This window comes from Colletes gigas, unplaced genomic scaffold (assembly GCF_013123115.1).
Source record: "Colletes gigas isolate AHSC1104 unplaced genomic scaffold, ASM1312311v1 Colletes_gigas_Sc00001, whole genome shotgun sequence".
In the NCBI taxonomy this organism is placed as follows: domain Eukaryota; kingdom Metazoa; phylum Arthropoda; class Insecta; order Hymenoptera; family Colletidae; genus Colletes; species Colletes gigas.
In genome coordinates, this window is record NW_025106630.1 from 9,534,204 (window position 1) to 9,553,454 (window position 19,251).

The window sequence follows — 19,251 nt, forward strand, 5'->3', positions numbered from 1 at the left end:
TTGACAATTTTACGGGCACGTAACTGCACCGTATTCCATCCTCTAATAGTGTTTGATTGACTGTTTTATCAAATGAGTCTGTTTTTTTACCGTTGTTGCTTGATAAATAGAATACGTAGATACGGTTGGAAGTATTATCTTTAAAACAAAGGATGCTGAAATACCCCTAAGCGTTGTAATACCATTGTTTACGCTAAGATAACATACAATCTTCCCGTTACTTTGTTATAGTTTTATCAGATGCGTGAAAATTATGTATCGCCCTTCCGGTGGATTCCCTTCCAAAAAAACAGCTTAACAAGGCACAGTAATTTCTTCTGAAACGTCGCATACTTTCACAAGCCTGGAATACAAGTTTAATGACAAACTCTAAACAGACATATTTTTATGGACTATCGTGACGAACGATTATATGGCGATTAGAGTGAATATGAAATAATATACAGCCTTGTATGTGTCACATATTATCAGAGCTAGGAGACAACGACGAATAAAAGATAAATAGATTATTCGTTAAAGAATTAAACAATTAATAATGTAATTATATAAATTTCGTCGCGTCATCTGTTCCGTCGATAGTGTAACCGAGATGTGCAATTCACGTAAAGGTGACGCAACATAAACAAACATTTCCTTTAATTATTCATTATAACGTAGGTATGTTCCTACGACGATTTTTTCGTTTATAGTGTCTTTTATAGATATCCACCCGCAGTACGAGCATGTGTTTATGGATCCGTCACGATATTCGTCGAAGGCATATCTTTTTACGAGTAAATGCATTATTCTTGTCGACAATGCATCGTAGATAGCGAAGAATGTTAGAGTCACGTATCTAGTAGTTTCGTGTATTGTTCTTTTTATAGATCTCGCGTCGTTAAATTGATCACTTTGATGTACGTTTCAAAATATAAATAGCGTCGCAGTGGTCGAACACAGCGACAGTAGAAAAAAATACCGAAACACGAAGGCCGTAACATTTTTACTCGCCGCAGCAATTTCTCTGATGATTGCATTCGTTTCTTTCGCGGATGCAGAACCAATCGCTGGCCCACTGGCTGATCCGGTAACATGCTAATATTATTCGACCACCTTAATTGGGTTCTTCTAAAAATGATTTGCATTGGAATTTATAAAAAAACAAAAAATTGCTTTCAGAACGCCGAACCGCTAAGCCCAGCAGTTCTAGCATCCCTCGTAGGTGGTTAATAACGCTGGAAATCAATGTAATATGCTATATACCATACTATCGTTGGTTCTCGCTCTGGAAGATTGTTCGAACTATCGCGAAAAAGATTCAACGATCGATGTTGTGCATTGGCGTCGATGACGATCGATGGATTGAAGATTCTAGCGCTTCGACGTTTGTGCTTTCTTAATTTCGATCGTTCGCGTGTCGTGGCAGGTCGTGGGAGCAAAGAGCGAGTCCTCGAGGGTAGGGTTCCATTATGAATCGTTACCTTGACTCGAGACCATTAAGGAAAGTCAAGGATCGTTCGTTAAATGAAACACGGAACGTTAAAAAGAGGCACCGGGGTTCCCCTTAACTATATTTCCTGTGCTTCCCCGTCGTCCTCCAAGGAACGCGTGTCGTGAGAAATGTTTATGAAAACGCCCCGTATTTTAACGCCGAGGAAATTCCTACGAATAGATTTTATATTGTATTTTTATAATTCCATCGGGTACAGATAAAGCTCTAACGTCGTTATCTTTTTAACGAGACTTTTGAACAGATAAACGGTTAAATAAAATTAAATCGATAAGGTACTGTTACTTGAGTAATCCTCGTAGATAGACATTCAGTTTTATGTCCTCGAGTGTAATAATCGCGCCGATTAGGTATTGCGAAACTCTCTTGACCGTAGTTCCTGCATGCTCTGAAACTGTCCAACCGCGCGACGCTGCATCTGTAAAACGCTATCGTGACGGTGCATCGATCATAATTACGAAGAAAGAGAATCACCGTCTTCTCCCGAGAATCGAAACGATAACAACGCCACTCGTCCTGTTTTCTGATTCAAGGTTGCAAATACTGCAACGACGATAAGGGATATCCGACAGTTATTGGCAACCGGGACGCAAATTTCACACCGAAAGCTCTCACGATCGAAAGGGAAATACCGATTTCGAGAGCGGCCATTGACCAGACGTGGAAACTAGTAACGGACGATTTAAAATTCGGACAACATTGGAACGAGTTATCTTTGCAACCAAGAATTATCTACGAACCTATATTACATATTCTTCCCGCAATTGAGCAACTCGAAACAATTGCACAACACGACTGGCAACGTTTTCTACCGAGTTTCCTCAACCCTCGATGACCATTCATCGATGCATTACTTAAACGTACTCTCTTAGTCTCGATCGGGACAAAGGCACATTTCCTGTTATGACAACTCTCGAAAAGATAAGTAAATTCGTTAGAATAATCCACATGCTATCTTCAGGTATCAACAGATAATAATTTCTGAACCTACATTATCGTTCCACGATGATAAAAAAAACTTATTATGAACATCCTCGAAGTTTCTTATTCGACGTACGAATCCGATCAATAATGACATATCTCGAATTACAGATACTACAACCAACTTTACCATCGACGATCTTAATCCAACTCGTAATTACTGGTATAGTGCCAACAAGTAGAAATATGAACGCAACTATAGAGGAAATAATGTTTCGAGCATTAAAATAATCAATTTAAAGAAACGGTTCTATCTCGTGTTCGATTTTATATGCGAATATCGCTATATAAAAAGGCACGTATTCGTGGGCTATCATGAGAAACGAATATATGGCGATTAGAGTGAAAAGAATTAAATAATTAATAATGTAATTGTATAAAGTTCTGTCGATAGTGAAACCGAGATGTGCAATTCACGTATAGGTGACGCAACATAAACAAACATTCACTTTAATTATTCATTATAACATATGTATGTTCCTACGACGATTTTTTCGTTTATAGTGTCTTTTATAGATATCCACCCGCAGTACGAGCATGTGTTTATGGATCCGTCACGATATTCGTCGAAGGCATATCTTTTTACGAGTAAATGCATTATTCTTTGTCGATAATGCATCGTAGATAGCGAAGAATGTTAGAGTCACGTATCTAGTAGTTTCGTGTATTGTTCTTTTTATAGAACTCGCGTCGTTAAATTGATTACTTTGATGTAGGTTTCAAAATATAAATAGCATCGCAGTGGTCGAACACAGCGACAGTAGAAAAAAATACCGAAACACGAAGGCCGTAACATTTTTACTCGGCGCAGCAATTTCTCTGATGATTGCATTCGTTTCTTTCGCGGATGCAGAACCAATCGCTGGCCCACTGGCTGATCCGGTAACATGCTAATATTATACGACTACCTTAATTGGTTTTTCTAAAAATGATTTGCTTTGAAATTTATAAAAAAACAAAAAATAACGTTTGCTTTCAGAATGCCGAACCGTACAACTCAGATCTTATGCTCCTCCTACTTCTAATAATAAAACGTTTCAGCATCCTACTAGTGTCTTTCATAATTTATCGCATAATTCCTAAACCTTTTTATACGTATAAAATAAATTATAAATTGCGTAAATTGTCACAATCGTGTTTTAGTTTATTCAGTAATATATTGTTAAATCCTCTGTTACCCTGAAACCTTGAAAACAGACATAGTGATCGATAGACGCGTTATTCATTGTCAACCATAAAATGTAACGACCATATGTTACTACTGTAGATACAGTTCAAAGTAATAGCGCAACAGGCAATAAAAGTTCCCGATTGTTTTTCCTTCGCCATTTTTTATCAACACTTTTAGTGTACGTTGAAAGGTAATACAAGTCCCGACAGTGATTTTAGTGGATTCTTTCGTTATAATTATCAGCAAAACGAATGCATTTGACAAAGAAAACAGAACCTGTGCAAGGAAAACTAGCAACAAGCAGCTACAAGTATGGACATCATGAGATTCTTACATAGTTCTTTTTTAGAACACAGATCCAGAGGCACGTTTCTAAGGAAGGCTGCGAATATTTTGTCGTTTGAAATGATAAACAAGGCACAGTGAAAACGATATATGGAGCAATTAATGATGCAAATCTTTACTGTTTTAAGTTTAAATTCTACTTTGGCCATTATTCTCCTCCAACCTCTTCTTTAACAAAACTAACTCGAACTACCCCAACTCTTGCATTGAATTAACTATTAATGGTTGAAAAACATTGGCTATATTTATAATAAAACTTTGAAGTAAAATTTCTCAAGAATGAAGGCCACTTTGACTAGTAGTATCCCAAAAGAAAGAATAACATCGAAACATTCAGAGGTTTTAATGTACTAAGTACATTCAAAGTTCTATGTATGTAGTTTTAAATCTTACGACAACTTATAGAATACAATCGTCTTTTATATCACGAGAAACAATTCTAAATTCACTAGCTCGGTTTTACCCAGGATAAAAAAGCTTTTCGAAAGGAAATAAACGGAATTCAAGTTCTTAAATTAGTAAAATTAGGGATTAGAGAGAATCGAAGTTCTCGCGATACAAAATCATACATAATTTTAATCTTTCCATTGGAACAATCGAAATTTTGTCGAGTAGCCATCGTATGTAGTACGGTACACGATATTTTAAGCAACGCAAAGTATCGTTAAAAGTTGAACTTTGCAATGTCTCGAAGCAAAAATTTATAATTCTCGAAATGATAAGTAAACTCGTAGAATTAGTTTAGATGCTATCTTCAGATATCAACAGATAATAATTTCTATACCTACATTATCGTTGTACTTGAAGTTTCTTATTCGACGTACGAATCCGACCAGTAACGACATATCTCGAGCCACACAATTTTTTCCATTATCGATCTTGTTCGAAGTCGTAATTACAGATAATATGCCAACGAATCATCGTAGAAATATGAACGCAACTATAGAGAAAATAATATTTCTAAACGCGTGTTAGATCTGTGGCGACCTGGAAGGACTTTGAGCTACAAAGATGGCGGCCAGAACACGTGTATCGCGCGAAACAATTCGTAAAATTATTTTAGCTCTTGCTCTTACGTGAAAAATTTCTAACTATAACTTTCTCAGGAATCTTTTCTATTCGAAGGTATGTTTCACTATAGATGTTTCAACATTTATCGGAACTCACGTTTCATTCATAAAATTACTTACTTACATAAACTGTTCGATGTCCATAAAATTAAGGGACAACGAGTTATTCCAGTTATCGACGTAGAAATGAACTAACATTCAACACTAATAAAACAATGAAGTTATACTTTTTTTTTATTATTTCAATCCATTACATTTTACGTGTCTCTCTATTGATTTGATACTCGCTAAAAATGTTACGTTTTATTCTTCAAAATTTAGGTGTACATATATATTACATGTATGCAAAATCATTTTACGGCTGTGATATTCGTTTCAAGCGTCATTTACCTATACGAGGTATGAATGCGGGATGGTTTGCTGCAGCATTCTGTATAGAAATATTTTAATTAAATTATGACCCAAACTATCGTCAGAAATGTTTAAATAAGACGATCGAATGCAAAATAAAGCGACATTACCGCGTCTGGCGAAGGATCAGCTACAGCTTCCGCATCTGTCGTAGAAACAAATGCAACCAATAAAGCCATTGCTCCGCCAATCAAAAATGTAGCGACCTTCATGTTTTAGTTTTCTTTTTTCGACTGTTGCCAACTTCGACCATCGTAATATTACTTATACTCGCAAACGAACATTAAAACAACCAACATAACTATAACATATCGTCTGATCGTATATGCGACTGTAACATCACTATCCGTGATATAAAATTAGCAATGAAATCAATGAAATAACAAACTGTAAACAATCATAATCGTATTTTAGTTTATCCAGTAATATCTAAGACCATGAAAAACAGACATGGCGTCATTAGATACAGCTGAAAGTAATAGCGCTACAGCAAATAGAAGTTCTCGATTGTTTTTACTTCATTTTTTTTTTTATTAACACCTTTTAGTGTACGTTAAAAGATAATACTAGTCCCGACGGTGATTTTAATGGATTTTTACGGTATAAATAGCTGCACGCCGAGTGTGTTCGACAAACAAAACAGAACTTGTGCAAGGAAAACTGACGACAAGCAGCTACAAGTATGGACGCCATGAGATTCTTACTCAGCATCGCAGTCGTTCTGATGGTTACTTTTATATCATTCAGCAACGCAGACCCTGAAGCTGATCCCATGGCAGACCCCGTAAGTCGAGACAACTTATATTTGTATTGGTTTAGTAACTTTTCTAAGCGACCGTAGTCTTAATATCTTGCATGTCATTCGATATAACAGTGGAAGAGTATTGCTCCGTCCAGTTTTTGCATTTCTCAATGTTTTGGGACGTTCTAAATATGAAATATTAGTCTCCGTTTTGATCTGTGGATCATTAAATATGGTATGAAGAAGTCTAAAGAAAGAAATTGTAGATATTAGATTGAATTTATGGAGCGGACTTGCTTCGTACAATTTCTGTGATATGTAATATGTAATACCGAACTTCGATCGATCAGATGTTTGTAATTACAAAAAAACTATTTTCTTTTTCAGGAAGCAGACCCCGAAGCAAACATGGCCTCGCTGCTGAAGAAAATATTGCCCCGCGTAGTAAAACTAATAAAAGGATAAACAACCCACAATGGAAACGTCCCACAGATCTATATATTATAAGTACAATGGTGTTTGAAATATACAGCAATTAATATATGCAAATCTTTCGTATCCTGATTTAATATTTCCTCGATCTCTTCTTGCTTTAGCGGATTAAGGCAACGAGCTTCTATTCCCGAAGCTCGTCGCGGTTTTATCGAAGAAAAATTCTTAGGTATCGATCGTTGGAACTAACGGCCTAATATTTCTCAAACACTCTGTATAAACGAAATTCGTTGTCTATCTCGAAACTGGTTCGTCACTGATTTGTCATCGACGCGAAATTAGCGGGGTCGTTTCCGTTTATCGTGCAAGAATGGCACACGTTTGACCCATATAATGAGTCTCGCGGAACAAAAACCTTCGAATGAGGTGAAAGCACTAACGGAGAAAGCCTTGACTCATTGTCGCGACCTTCCTTCCTGATTAAAACGGACCAAGAACGAGTGACTCCAACATTGACTTCCCGACAGGTGCGAAATTCCCTCAAGATCTACATAACGAAACTCGTCGCAAACGCGAATCGGTTTATCTGATGATAGTCGAGACTCGCGATCTACTTATCTCGATAGAAATTTCGAACAACGAATAAACGGCAAACAACCGTTTATCCATTACTCGTTAAATGAAAAGACAAGTTGATTATCGTCACAATTCCATGATATAACTTATTCTAAAAATAATCAGTTGATACACACCACGCTCGTAGGCCAAATCGATAGTCTAATTGACTGGTTTCCTCCCCACCGATCAGTCTTCTACGCTCTAGCTACTGTCTTCAAGGTTCTTGCTAAACTTGTTGAGTTAAGTAGGCACTTTAAATATAAAGAGCATCGATTCTGTACAGTGTGGTTTACTAGAAACTACCTTGGTTTATTCTTTGCCAGTAAGAAATATTAATTCTTCTAATTTCTAATCGTATCGTGATTAACGACCATTGATGTCAAGTTTCACAATCATGAAGCCACTGGTCATCGATTGAAATTAACACATTTTTACAGTCGCCTGTACGAACAAATTTAAACAAAATGAAAATAGTGCACGTTTGAAAAATTACATTAAATCGTACGTCAAGGGGTTAACGAAGAGAATGTTCGTTTGCTTGTTTCGTTAAACGTTTAACGTTTCGCTAGGGTATCTCCGGCATCTACGAGCTCCTACGAACGTCGAGATTCGAATCAAATTTGCAACGTAACGCGCACGCGCGTACGAATAATAAGTTTACTTAACTTTCACGCGAATGGAAAGGATCAGTGGGTGGGTGGTGAATCGCGGCGAAACACAAAGCGTTACTCGGCTGCGGTTCAGGTTACGCGAACGGCCAAGTTCAGGGCCAACGAGATTCAATCTCTCGTTAAAATTACAAAACGAGATTCCACGGGGCATTCCCTCTCCTCTGATCAACCGACTTTCACTCCGATCGTGTCGCGTCACAAGATCCTCTGTCCGCTGGCCGTCGAGACTCATCAACGCGAAAAGATGGTCCTTATTTATCGACTTTAGATTACTTTTTGATGCACCCCAATTACGACGCCATTAGATGGGTACAGGTAAAGAGAAAAACATATCATATTTTAATATTATCCACACGAATGGTAGCAAGGTAATAAAACGAACGATCTAAACAACAACAAAGGGACGTTGGTGTTGAGCAATATTTTCGATAGATCGCGAACACGTGTAAATCTTAATTTTCCTGTGATGGGGATGGAACTTTCTCCTACGCGTAACGCACGTGGCTATAGACAGATAACGTAACCACGACAGGCGAGGTAGCCGCGAGTGTTCGCGGCTAGAAGGCCAAAGCTGGAGCAGAGGAAGGGAAGTAGCCTGCTGGCCAAGTTCAGGGCTAACAAGATCCGATCCAGTCGCGTCTTTTTCCGTCGGTTCGAGCGCCGCAGAAGGCGCGTCTTCCGCCGTAAAACCTGAACCTTACTTCGACGTCGAGTGAACTCCCTTAGCCGTTCGAGTCCCTCTTTCGTTTCCCCTTTCTTTCTTCCACTCTTCCTTTCCTCCCTCCCCTCCCCCTCCTTCTCTTGGTCCTTGGAATACGTTTGTTTCTATTTTCTCAGGCCCCGGTCCAAACCAGACTCGCCGTTCGTTCCTTTTACCCTTTTATCGACTTCCGATCCTCCCCCTCCTCGCCTCACCCCGGCTACGATCTTACCGCCGTTTTTCTCTTTTCCGTTTCTCCCGCCTTCGGTACTCACTTTCCTGGCCGACCAACGGCGCACCGCCAGCCGCGACGAGCTTTACCAACGCGACAAAAACTGCCAAAAACTTCGAAGAGACACAGTATCAACGCTACGGAGCAACCTATCGTCGCTTGAAATTATTTACTCAACCCTTTGCACTCGAAGAAGTTCATTGTAATAGAAGTAACTGGCTACACGAATAGAATTTTTTAACGCCATCTTAAGGAATATTAAAATTCTCCTTTTTCTCCCAGAGAAATTTATAAATGTTGATAATTTATAATCTCTTCATTTGCTTTGTCAACCTGCTTTACTATACATACACCTTAAATCGAGTTGTAGTGTATATGAATAACAATTTTTCTGACAACCATGCACATTCGTGCGACGCTCCGAAGCTCGAAGGGATTCGCGTACTTGGCTGGTCCCCACCCCCCCCCCGGTCCCTATTCCCGTCAATTCCGCAACTCGAGGCTCGTTTCTGCCGTCTGCATCCTGGAATGCGGTTGTTCCACTCTATACCGATATTACCGCCTACGTTCTACGTACTGAAGCCGCGCGCGCAACGACGGTTATGATGTAAGAACCGCGAACGCGCTATCCTCCTGAAACTGTTGGAAAATTGGGTAAAACCGATACCGATCGTCGACGAAAGTTACTAGGGCATCGAAGAACGAATACATAAAATTTTACATTGCAAATTTACCTGTCGCGAAGCTCCCTGCAACGAATTATATATGATTTCCCAATGAGGACGTCATAGACGCCATATTGGTTGTTAGCTTACTGGAGTCACTGTTTTACAAATTACCACGAAAATCGACGAAATGTAAATGGCAAATGTCTTTAGATTAGGTAACGCACGTGGGAACGAATTGACAGAATACGTATGAAGATTCTGATAACGAGGGAAACTTCACGGTTACCATTTTTCGAACGTTCGTCGACACACAGTGTTTCCAACAGTCGACAAGCAATTAAGATACAGCGCGTGCAACGATCGAGAATATCGATCGGCGTACGCACGTGTACCGTTACGGTCATCCATTTGCCACTGCTTTTGATCGCTCATGGGCGAGCAGAGGCCATGCAAATTGGAACTGTGTCGCCGGAAGTGGGGCTTCGAGACGCGTCGAGCACCACGTGCTAGAGGACGAACGGGCTCGATCCTAAATTGCGAAACAGTACGTCGCGCGGTGGAAAAGAGTCATCGGTTTTCTGCTTATAAACACGATTAAATCAAAAATTTAACTGAGTTTTATATTGAAATACGTCGAAAAAAAAAACAAGTTTCATAACGCCCTCATAGATAATACCTTTCAATTTAGAATTTAATCTTTAAATCTAAAATAACCTCTAATGGTTTTAAACAGTGCTCGATTAGTATCTCCACCTTTATCAATATACGCATAGAAATTCAATTACAATAACACGATCGGCCGAATAATTATCAATTATAACATTATTTCTCCTTCGCATTGTACTTTGTACGAGAGGATCACCGAAGACCTAAAAAAAATGGAGGTCGAAATGTCCGAGGAAAATGTAGTAATCAGTTCTTAAATATAAATATGTATGAGGTTCTGTGAAAGTCCAAGTATTACTTTCCTTTTGAATAATTCCTGTTTCTTGGATTTTTAATACCTTCGTAACGGCTGTCTGGCAGACTGACAAATACATATTTACAAACTCTCCAATACTTGGTCGGTGCAAAGACTTCGGTTTTTTCAGCATCCTCGATCGGATGTTTCCCGTGGAATCAGCGCGTCTAGAATTTAAACCTTGGCCGATGTCACGGAAGAAGGCTGCTCCGAATGGGTCGTTTGTTATATTCGTCTTCGATGTCGTGGAGATCCGGCGGATCCGCGAAACCGCTGTCCTCGTACCGGGTGCACCGTGATCCTGGCGACCTGGGAGGATGAACCGGATGGACGCTGGAACGGACACGAATATCACGGGGGGGGGGGTTTCTCGATCGTCGAACAGCAATTGCAATTATCGTTTTAAAGAACCTGGTGCATCTGGAGGGACTGGCCTCCAAGGGCTCGTCGTATCTGCGCGATAGCATCGTGAAATCGCGATGCGCCGCCACCATTTTCTGCAGTCTCGAAATTATCTCGTAATCGGGCGTGCAAATTGGCTCCGACAATAATTTCACCACGGAGACACGGAAGCTTTGCAGCTGAAACAGGAAATTAACGATTTGCCAGTTGTAACCGTGTATCGCTGCCAGTCGCTGGGCGACTCGCGGCTGCAGCCTTTTTCTCGGCGCGAAAAATTATTTTCCTTTCCCTGGAAATAGTAGCGATCGAACGACAGTCGGCCCTTCGGTCGATCTTCTCCAACGATTTAACGAGTTTCGGTCGTTCGTTACGATTCGTGGCTGCGTCCGCGACTCCGCGGCGAGCTCGCGTTCCCGGCGAAAAAGAAAGAAAGAAACGCTTGAAACCGTTTGGCGAACTAGCGCGCCAGGCACTCGACAACGAGTGCGCTATTACTCGATTGGGTGTCAACGAGAACCATCGGGATTGTTTCAATGAATTGACGAGCCCGTTGGCCTCTGGCTCTCGACCGGTATTGTCACGGAACGAGATCTCGTAATTGAGATATGCGCATCTTTGATCAAAGATCAAACGCTCCGAGCCCGTTTACTCGCGAAGCCTGAATCGACGAACGGAAAACTACCCGGTAAAAGTTCCATTTTGGAAAAGATCGGAGGAACAATTCTCAGCGATGTACTCCCAGAGTTGGACAGAATGTAATTTGATTACGTTGACGATAATTATTTTACTTTTCAGTGAAAAAATTAAATAAATTAATCTTTAATCAGATTACATTTTGCCTAGTATCGCGCGAAATGCGTAAGTACTTGAGACTCTCGTTTGGTGATCTCGGAAAGGTTCTGCTTGACCTGGGCGAGCTCCCCTCTGATAAGCTGCAACGAATGATCGTTTATGGATCTCTCTTGCTCGGCGGTTTCCGTGGTGCTTCTCATCTGCTCCTTCAACATGGCCAGCTTTCTGTTGCACCGCGTTCTCAGCATCTCGCTCTCGACCAGACGTTTCTGCAGCTCCTCGATCTTGCGGCTGCGCTCCAAAGCGGCTATCTGTTTTCGGGGAAACAATCCATTATAACCGGAACAATGGAACCTTGGATCGCGGATGTCGAAAAACTTTACGCCCCTTGTAATCGGCTGCCTCCGTCAGTTGCGCGCTCAGTTCGCGGTTTCGCGACTTCTCCTCCGAAAGCTGAACCTGCAACCGATCCAGCTGCTTCGACAGCTTCTTCGCCCTTCAAATAGAAATCATTCTCATTCATGATATATTAATTGCCCATAGGATATACTAGGCGATCAAGGAACCACAGTATCAACTCTCAATCTCAACTGAATCGTTTTACTTAACCCCTTAACGTTCATGCCCGAGTCTGACTGCTTTGAAAAACGATATTTATTTAATCTAATGGTTTAAGGGACGATAATATTTGTTTTCCTTCAAATTATACGTTGGATACAACATTGTAATTAACGGAAACCACATTTTTAGAAACAAATCCAATAAAGAAAACTGATTATTCTTGGTTAACCCGAAAAATATGGGCGTTAAGGGGTTAACGTCGGTCCTTATCAAATTGGTAAATGGAAATCAACTTTTCAAATAATTAAACAGTTATTATTTGAAACTTGCGGTCCCGATGATCCACTTAAATCTGTACGAATTAATTTATCGTAACGAGAGTAAAGGGTACGTGCCGAAGATTCGCCTCGTCCCTTTCGGTTTGCAGCAACGACTTCATTCTGACGCTATCTTCTTGCAGCGACAGCTTTCGACGAAGAAGATCGAGATGAAGATCTCTGCGCTGCAACTGTTCCCGCAGCGTCCTCACGCGACGTTGCAATTGATACACCACCGAGGTCTGAACAGAACAGAGACGAGAATTCGAGCCCGTGTAAAAAAATGCGAACGCAAGCGCGACGGACAAAGCGTATCGCATTCCGCGCGAAAAGTTATCGAATTCCTATTAAGCTCGTTCGGCTACGAATAACAAAAGAAAGCTTCTACGATCGACTACTGACGGCTTACTTCTTTCATAGAAGAAAGCTCGTGGAAGGACCGCTCGCGTCGAATCCTCGGCAAGGTGGTGTACTCGTGGAACGAATACTGCGAGAAAGCGCGCGATTTGCGGGAAACGAACACACAGAACAAACGAGACGTTAGCAAAGTGACAGCGAGAAACAACGACGAACGATCGAAACATGTTTCTTTCACCTTGTCCACCAGCTTGTCGGTCTCCAATCGGGCCAACTGCTCGGCTCGCACCAAAAGCGACTCCGTTTGAAGATCCAGGCCCATCTCTTCGGAGATCTCGTCCATCTGCATCACCTTTCCAAGCCGATCCAAGAACGCGACGAACTGACGAAGAAATTTTTTTTAAGGTGCAAGCGTGTTTTTATTTAAAACGAGAACGGATTACCGTCTGCTTGTCTCGGCGCAAGGACTCCTTCGACAGCTCGCAACTGGTGAGCTCGGACTCCAACTTGTGAACTCTGCCCTCCAGGTTCGATCGTTCGTTTTCCAAGTTTCTCATCTTCGATACCGTGGTATCGATCAGTTCGCTCTGTCGATTCGTCGACTCCGTCGCTGCGCTCACTTTCTCTCGGAGACTTTGAACATTCTAACAAAGGGATTTTCGAAACGTTAGAAACATGGTAGATCGTCGATATCGACGTTCTACCGTGATTAGAAATAGTAATACGATAGCCTGATCCTTGGACTCGGCCAAGATCTCTCTGATGCGATCCTTGATGGCGTTTTCGTGCGACTCGACGTATCTGTTGGGGCCGCCGACGAGTATCGCCAAGGATTCGAGAAAGTGACGCGATTCGTTCTGCATCCGCTGCATCTTCTCCTCGCGGTGCTTCAGATCGTCTGCGAACAAAACGAAACAGTCAGAATGGGTATTATTTATGAACGTTTTCAAATTCCATAAATACTTAGTTTGCACCTCGCAATTGGCAGATGAGCGTCTCTTGGCTCGATATGTTTCCGCTAGCACTGCTTATGTTCCTGTTCGCATTCAGCAGCTTGTCCCTCAGATCGCTGGTCTCCCTTTCCGCGACTCTGTACTGCATCTCGAGGCATTCTTTGTCCTGCCAGGTCGAACCGATTGCTCATTTAAAAATCGCGCGGCCACGATATTTAAGAGGTTTCGTCGATAAAATAAGATCTAAATTTAGTGCCTGTTTCAAACGATCCAAGTCGATCGATTGCGTGGACACTTGTCGCTGTAGCTGTTCCTTCTCAGCGACGGAACGATCCAGGGCGTCCCGACAGCTTCGAAAATCCGCCTCGACGACGGTCAGTTGGGCCTCGAGGTTCGTGCTCTTCGATCGTAGACGATTCGCCTCCTGCACCAGCTCCTCGGCCTTGTGAATCACGATCTCGGGGCCAGGATGCACGGTCTCGCAATAGTCGACGTTCAACGCGTGAGCCAATTTTCGCGTGCACTCCTTGTTTTTAAACGTAAGAAGAGTTGGGGAAAACTCTGTTACTTGAAATCGATACCCATCGCGATAATTGTACCAAACCCCTAACCTGGAGATTCGAACGGGCGCGTTCCCTTTGCTGGATCTCCTCGGACACGTTCTGCTCTAGCTGGCGAGTTTTCTTCTCGCACTCGCGTATCTTCTCCTCGTGGTACTTGAGATCCCGCTGCAAACCCTGTATCGTGGTCTCGTTTCTGCCCTGGCTCGCGTAAAGATTCCTCTCGCGTTCCTCCAGCTCCTGACACCGTGGACAAAATTTTAACGCACGCACCGACCCGCCCGTAACAGGGTCAGACCGCGTGAAACAAGAAGAACGAACGACTAGGAGATCGGAGCAACCTGTATACGTTTTTTTAGACTCGAGACTATGGCGTTCTGTCTGACCGCTTGCTCGCGAAGCTGCTCGGCCTCCAGCTGCAGCTCCACGACCCGTTGGTCCCTCGATCTCACCGCGATCTTCATCTCCTGGAGCTGAACGGTAAATCCACGGATTACTAATTCGCCTTGTCGAGACGACCAACGTTCGTTTACCTCGGAAGTAAGCCTGTCGCGCTTGTACTCGAGGGCTGCCAGTTCGCTCCTCAGCGTGGTCGTCAGGTCGTGGGTCATCGCGTCTTCCTGGCAGATCTGAAGCGACGGATTGACCTTTATTTCACACGTAACTTTACCCTCGAGGTCGTTCGAAGGTCGTGCTCTGCTCTGCCTCGATAAAAGATATCGATGGGTTAAAAAAAGACACGAAAAGATCTCTCTTTAGATACGTTATCACACGTGCTGGGAACAGGATTAAATCAGGCTTCGACAACGCAGATATACCTGGACTTTGGCATCGCGTAGGGCCGACGAATCGAAGTTTTCCGACGCGGATACAATGATTTGAAAACAAACAAAAAAAAAAAAGACGTGAACGCAATTTTTATCAGATGGTTGGATTTCATTTACGTCCCGTCACGTCGGCTCGATCGATACGCGTTTCGCGCTGCAACTCCAGCAAGGGTGTCGCTCGTAATTATTTCCCGCGCGCCGAAAGGCCCCGGTAATTAAAGCATCGTTAAGTTAAAATTAAACCGCGCATCGGGGGAATCGAAAATGGGAGAATGTCTCGCCGCGATGCGAGGGATGTTCCACGTCGACGGATCGAATCACGGGGGCGACTGATCGATCCAGCGTCCCCGTCCAAGGGTGCCATTTTTAATTACAGATCCTTGTTAAGTGACAGACGGCGATCGAGTTCGAGCAGGACCTTTTTCAACAAAATTATAAGCTTCGAAACGACACGAACTCTGGAACAGTTCGAACGATTTTCAGTTTCTGTTGGATACAAAAATCATCTCCAGTGACGATTGTATATGAAGGGAGTTTTGGCCATTGGTTCTACGAACTCAATGGTGTTTATTATAGAAAGATAAGAGTTATTTCTCTCGCCTTTCTTCTGCGGGTGAAGTCACTGTCTTGCAACAGATCTCTTAGAGAACAGAACTGAATTCTTAGATATACCTTCTACATATCATTCAATAAAAAGTACATTTCGTTTCATTCGTAATCACACGTTCCATAGCCCGACATTTTCCAATAGTTTCCAAGATAATTTTTAGGCTAATCGCGGTCACGAGTTTCGCAGAAACGTACAAGACCGACTAGTTTCGTCTGCCCGCGACAGCGAAGTTACGTGACTGGAATCGAACCTAAACGCGAACCCGGAGACTTCGCGACCTGGCTCTGATCATTTTACTCGGATACATCCGTGCACGAGACCGCGCCATTGAAATTCAGAACGGCAACCAGCGCGTAGGCAAGATTCTTATACGCGATGGTCCCACGAAACTAGGTCGGTAGCGTCGAGACAATAGAAGATGGAACCGAATTTCCATTGCTATGAAACAATGTCTAACAAAAAGTTTAATTAAATAATACCAAGTTGACTTTCGTAAGCTTTCCCGGGCTCGCTGCGCGGTCGAATAAACGACAGCGCTATCTGCCACCCCTAAAGCAAACAAGCTTTGTTCGAACCACTTTTTCGTATCGTATTTTTCGAGATATTTGCTCCCGTAAATTAAAATAGGATACTAATAATTATATAGAACATTGCACGGTGGCAGGATTATCGAGACGCCATTGTTTTTTTTTTTTTCAAGCTTGCTTGTTAAATAAGATTAAAGATAGATCGTATCGTAACTTGCCTACGATAGAGCTCTCGTCTACGCTGTAAGCATAATCGGTAATTATGGTTTCACGTTCTATGCACCGATAGAAGATCACGGTTCCGATAAACCCGCATCTGGGTCGGTGTTTCGATAAAGCCGCACGTGACGGATTGATCTTATTGTACAAATACCGATAACTTTCACCGCGACGAGTCACGACGCGACGCGCACCGGTTCTCGTATCGAGATAAACGCGTCTATCTTGTCAATTTTCTGCCCAACGATGCGACTATCGTAAGTGTCGTTGCACACGAATCTGGAGCAACCGCGATAATTGTGTTTTCTACGGGAATTCAATTTACAATTCGATCCTTGCCTCGTCCAACTTATACTCTAAGTACTGACCGTACAAATTTTAACATCCATACATATTACATTAATTAATACATAAAGCCCTACTCGTTATGGGCCTCCAACTACCTCTTAACGCTAGAAAGACTGAAACTTGGTATATACCTATGTTGGCCAAAAGCAGTCAAAATGACTGCATTGTGAAAGACTAACTAATGTGTAAAGAAATTTGTTTAAAATTAATTTTCAATATTATGTTATAATATTATGAATTTAGGGCGCAGAAATAAAATAAACAACTTGTTAGAACAAGTATCACTGCATAAAGATTCGAATAACAAGTACTACTTTAGCTTATCGAGAAACTGCAATTTATCAATAGGTCTGGGTTAGGTCTGGGTTAGGTACGCCCAAATCGACAATTTATCATGTACTTGTATGTTATCATGTGTTGGTAATCGAAAAAAAATGAAAACTGTTATTTCAATACAGAGTCGAACTGGTCATATAAGAAATTTACTCAATTCAATAATAAGAGTCATTTGATTATTTAAAATTTCCCAAGCAGTCAAAATGACTGCTTTTGGGCGATATAGGTATAACACATATATATATATATATACTGGAAATGAAGGAGGGGGGAGGTAACTACAATTATTAATAAACGCATTTATATGTTGTTCAAAAAGTCACAAAATTCTAAGAAATTGTGTCATTATATACATAATTGTTTTTCTAATTGAAATTAAAAAGCAGTCAAAATTACTTCCTTGGGCAATCTAGTGTTAATATAGACACACTCATAGCGAAGCCAAATATTGAAGCTTGTCTTAGTATTCATTCCTTTTTCAAAAATTCTAATTTACATATTTAGTGTTAACGGACATTGTTATTGTATTCACTTGTATTATTATTATATTCTCTTGTATTATTTCTGTATTCTATATTATTGTACCCATTTATGTTATTTCTGTAAAGCGAAATAAATCCAGAAGGGTTTCAATTGCTTAAATAAAAAAAAAAAAAAATTAATACATAAAAGTGTCATTCATAGCAATATACACGATCTGTACAAATTCATGTATCACACAACCATTTTGAATATCATTTTAGACCTAGTTTTAGACTAAGTACGCATATTTTATTTCTCTCCTTACATCGTGAAATAATATATAAAATGTACAAATCCAACCTGCATAAACATACAAAAGAACAATCGAACACGAATAATAGGGTAAAGAAAAATGTAAAAGGAGGAATATCAAAATTTTTATTCTCCGTGTTAGACCATGCCTCTTTGGTTCCACGCGAGAATCGAATAAAAGTCGTATTGGTCGGTTTGGGTACGGGGCACGTGTTTCGCGAAGCGCGTCGTCTCCACGGAACCAACGATCAAATAAAAATAATTAATTCTGGATTCCGAGAACGCGAAAATTGCGAATGGCGTAGGATGCTCGAGGGAGCCGGCGATAAAGGTGCGCGGCGACAGGTGAAATCGATTCTGTGCAACGCTATGGCAACCGAGCCCTTGCCGCGCGAGTCAATACATTTACCATTCACGCGAAAACGACGTATAGCAAGCACGTGCAACGGTACGCAAAGGTATACAGACAATAACGACGCGACGATCCGTCGCGGATAATTGGCTGGTGCTTGCGTAACGTGCATAATATCGAAAGCATCGAAACAACAACGACCCCCCGATGGTTTTCCCCAACTTTCTCTCTTATCATTCGTCCGTAAACCGGCGAGCCCAATTTTCTACCGGAAACCAAACGAGAACTACGAAATTATACACGAAATACAATATTGAGAGGCATGGTTCGATAACATTTCTACGATAGAAAATTGTAAAATAAAAAGAAACGGAATTTCAAACGAAGGTAAAATGGCGACGGGATAAGAGGTTAAACGCTTCTGTCCCCGACGCGTTGTACGTGCGTACCGGGAAGCTCTGTGATAGAAAAAAGAAGTGCACGTGACCTATTCAACGCCCGTAGGTTTTGCTAATGCGCACACGCGTTGGTATACGTGTACGGTGAGCAGTGAAAAGGCTGAGTGATAAGCGGGTGCATTCAATCCCTGTGATAAATCTCGCCTGTCGCGGACGGAAGAGACCTTTCGAGGCGACGATATAGACAGAGTTTCAAAGACTCGCAGATCCTCCTCGGTGGTTTCTCTCGGTTCCCTGGCCGCCCTTGGCTCCTCCTCGCTCGACATCTTGACTCGTTCCACGCTGACCACTCTGATCCTAGGGATTTCCCTTGCCGCGCGAGACGAGTCAACAACGAGTTACTTCCTCTGTCGACATCTTTTGGCGG

The 19,251-nt window shown here is 41.7% G+C and overlaps 2 protein-coding genes across 2 annotated transcripts; one reads left to right on the forward strand and one right to left on the reverse strand.

Moving 5' to 3' along the window:
* The first annotated feature begins 6,091 nt into the window (after nucleotides 1-6,091).
* On the forward strand, nucleotides 6,092-6,758 carry LOC122396808. The gene is made up of 2 exons (XM_043395510.1): nucleotides 6,092-6,251; nucleotides 6,597-6,758. Exons 1-2 carry the CDS (start codon nucleotides 6,150-6,152, stop codon nucleotides 6,672-6,674), a joined length of 180 nt encoding a protein of 59 aa, XP_043251445.1. The 5' UTR covers nucleotides 6,092-6,149; the 3' UTR covers nucleotides 6,675-6,758.
* A 3,639-nt stretch (nucleotides 6,759-10,397) lies between these two features.
* On the reverse strand, nucleotides 10,398-19,248 carry LOC122399908 (coiled-coil domain-containing protein 170). Its single transcript, XM_043401011.1, has 15 exons — nucleotides 19,040-19,248; nucleotides 14,967-15,053; nucleotides 14,775-14,906; nucleotides 14,485-14,673; nucleotides 14,130-14,399; nucleotides 13,895-14,039; nucleotides 13,646-13,818; nucleotides 13,364-13,564; nucleotides 13,159-13,302; nucleotides 12,973-13,050; nucleotides 12,642-12,805; nucleotides 12,064-12,181; nucleotides 11,760-11,996; nucleotides 10,903-11,072; nucleotides 10,398-10,824 (listed from the first exon to the last, which is right to left on the reverse strand). Exons 1-15 carry the CDS (start codon nucleotides 19,148-19,150, stop codon nucleotides 10,683-10,685), a joined length of 2,361 nt encoding a protein of 786 aa, XP_043256946.1. The 5' UTR covers nucleotides 19,151-19,248; the 3' UTR covers nucleotides 10,398-10,682.
* Nucleotides 19,249-19,251: the final 3 nt, after the last annotated feature.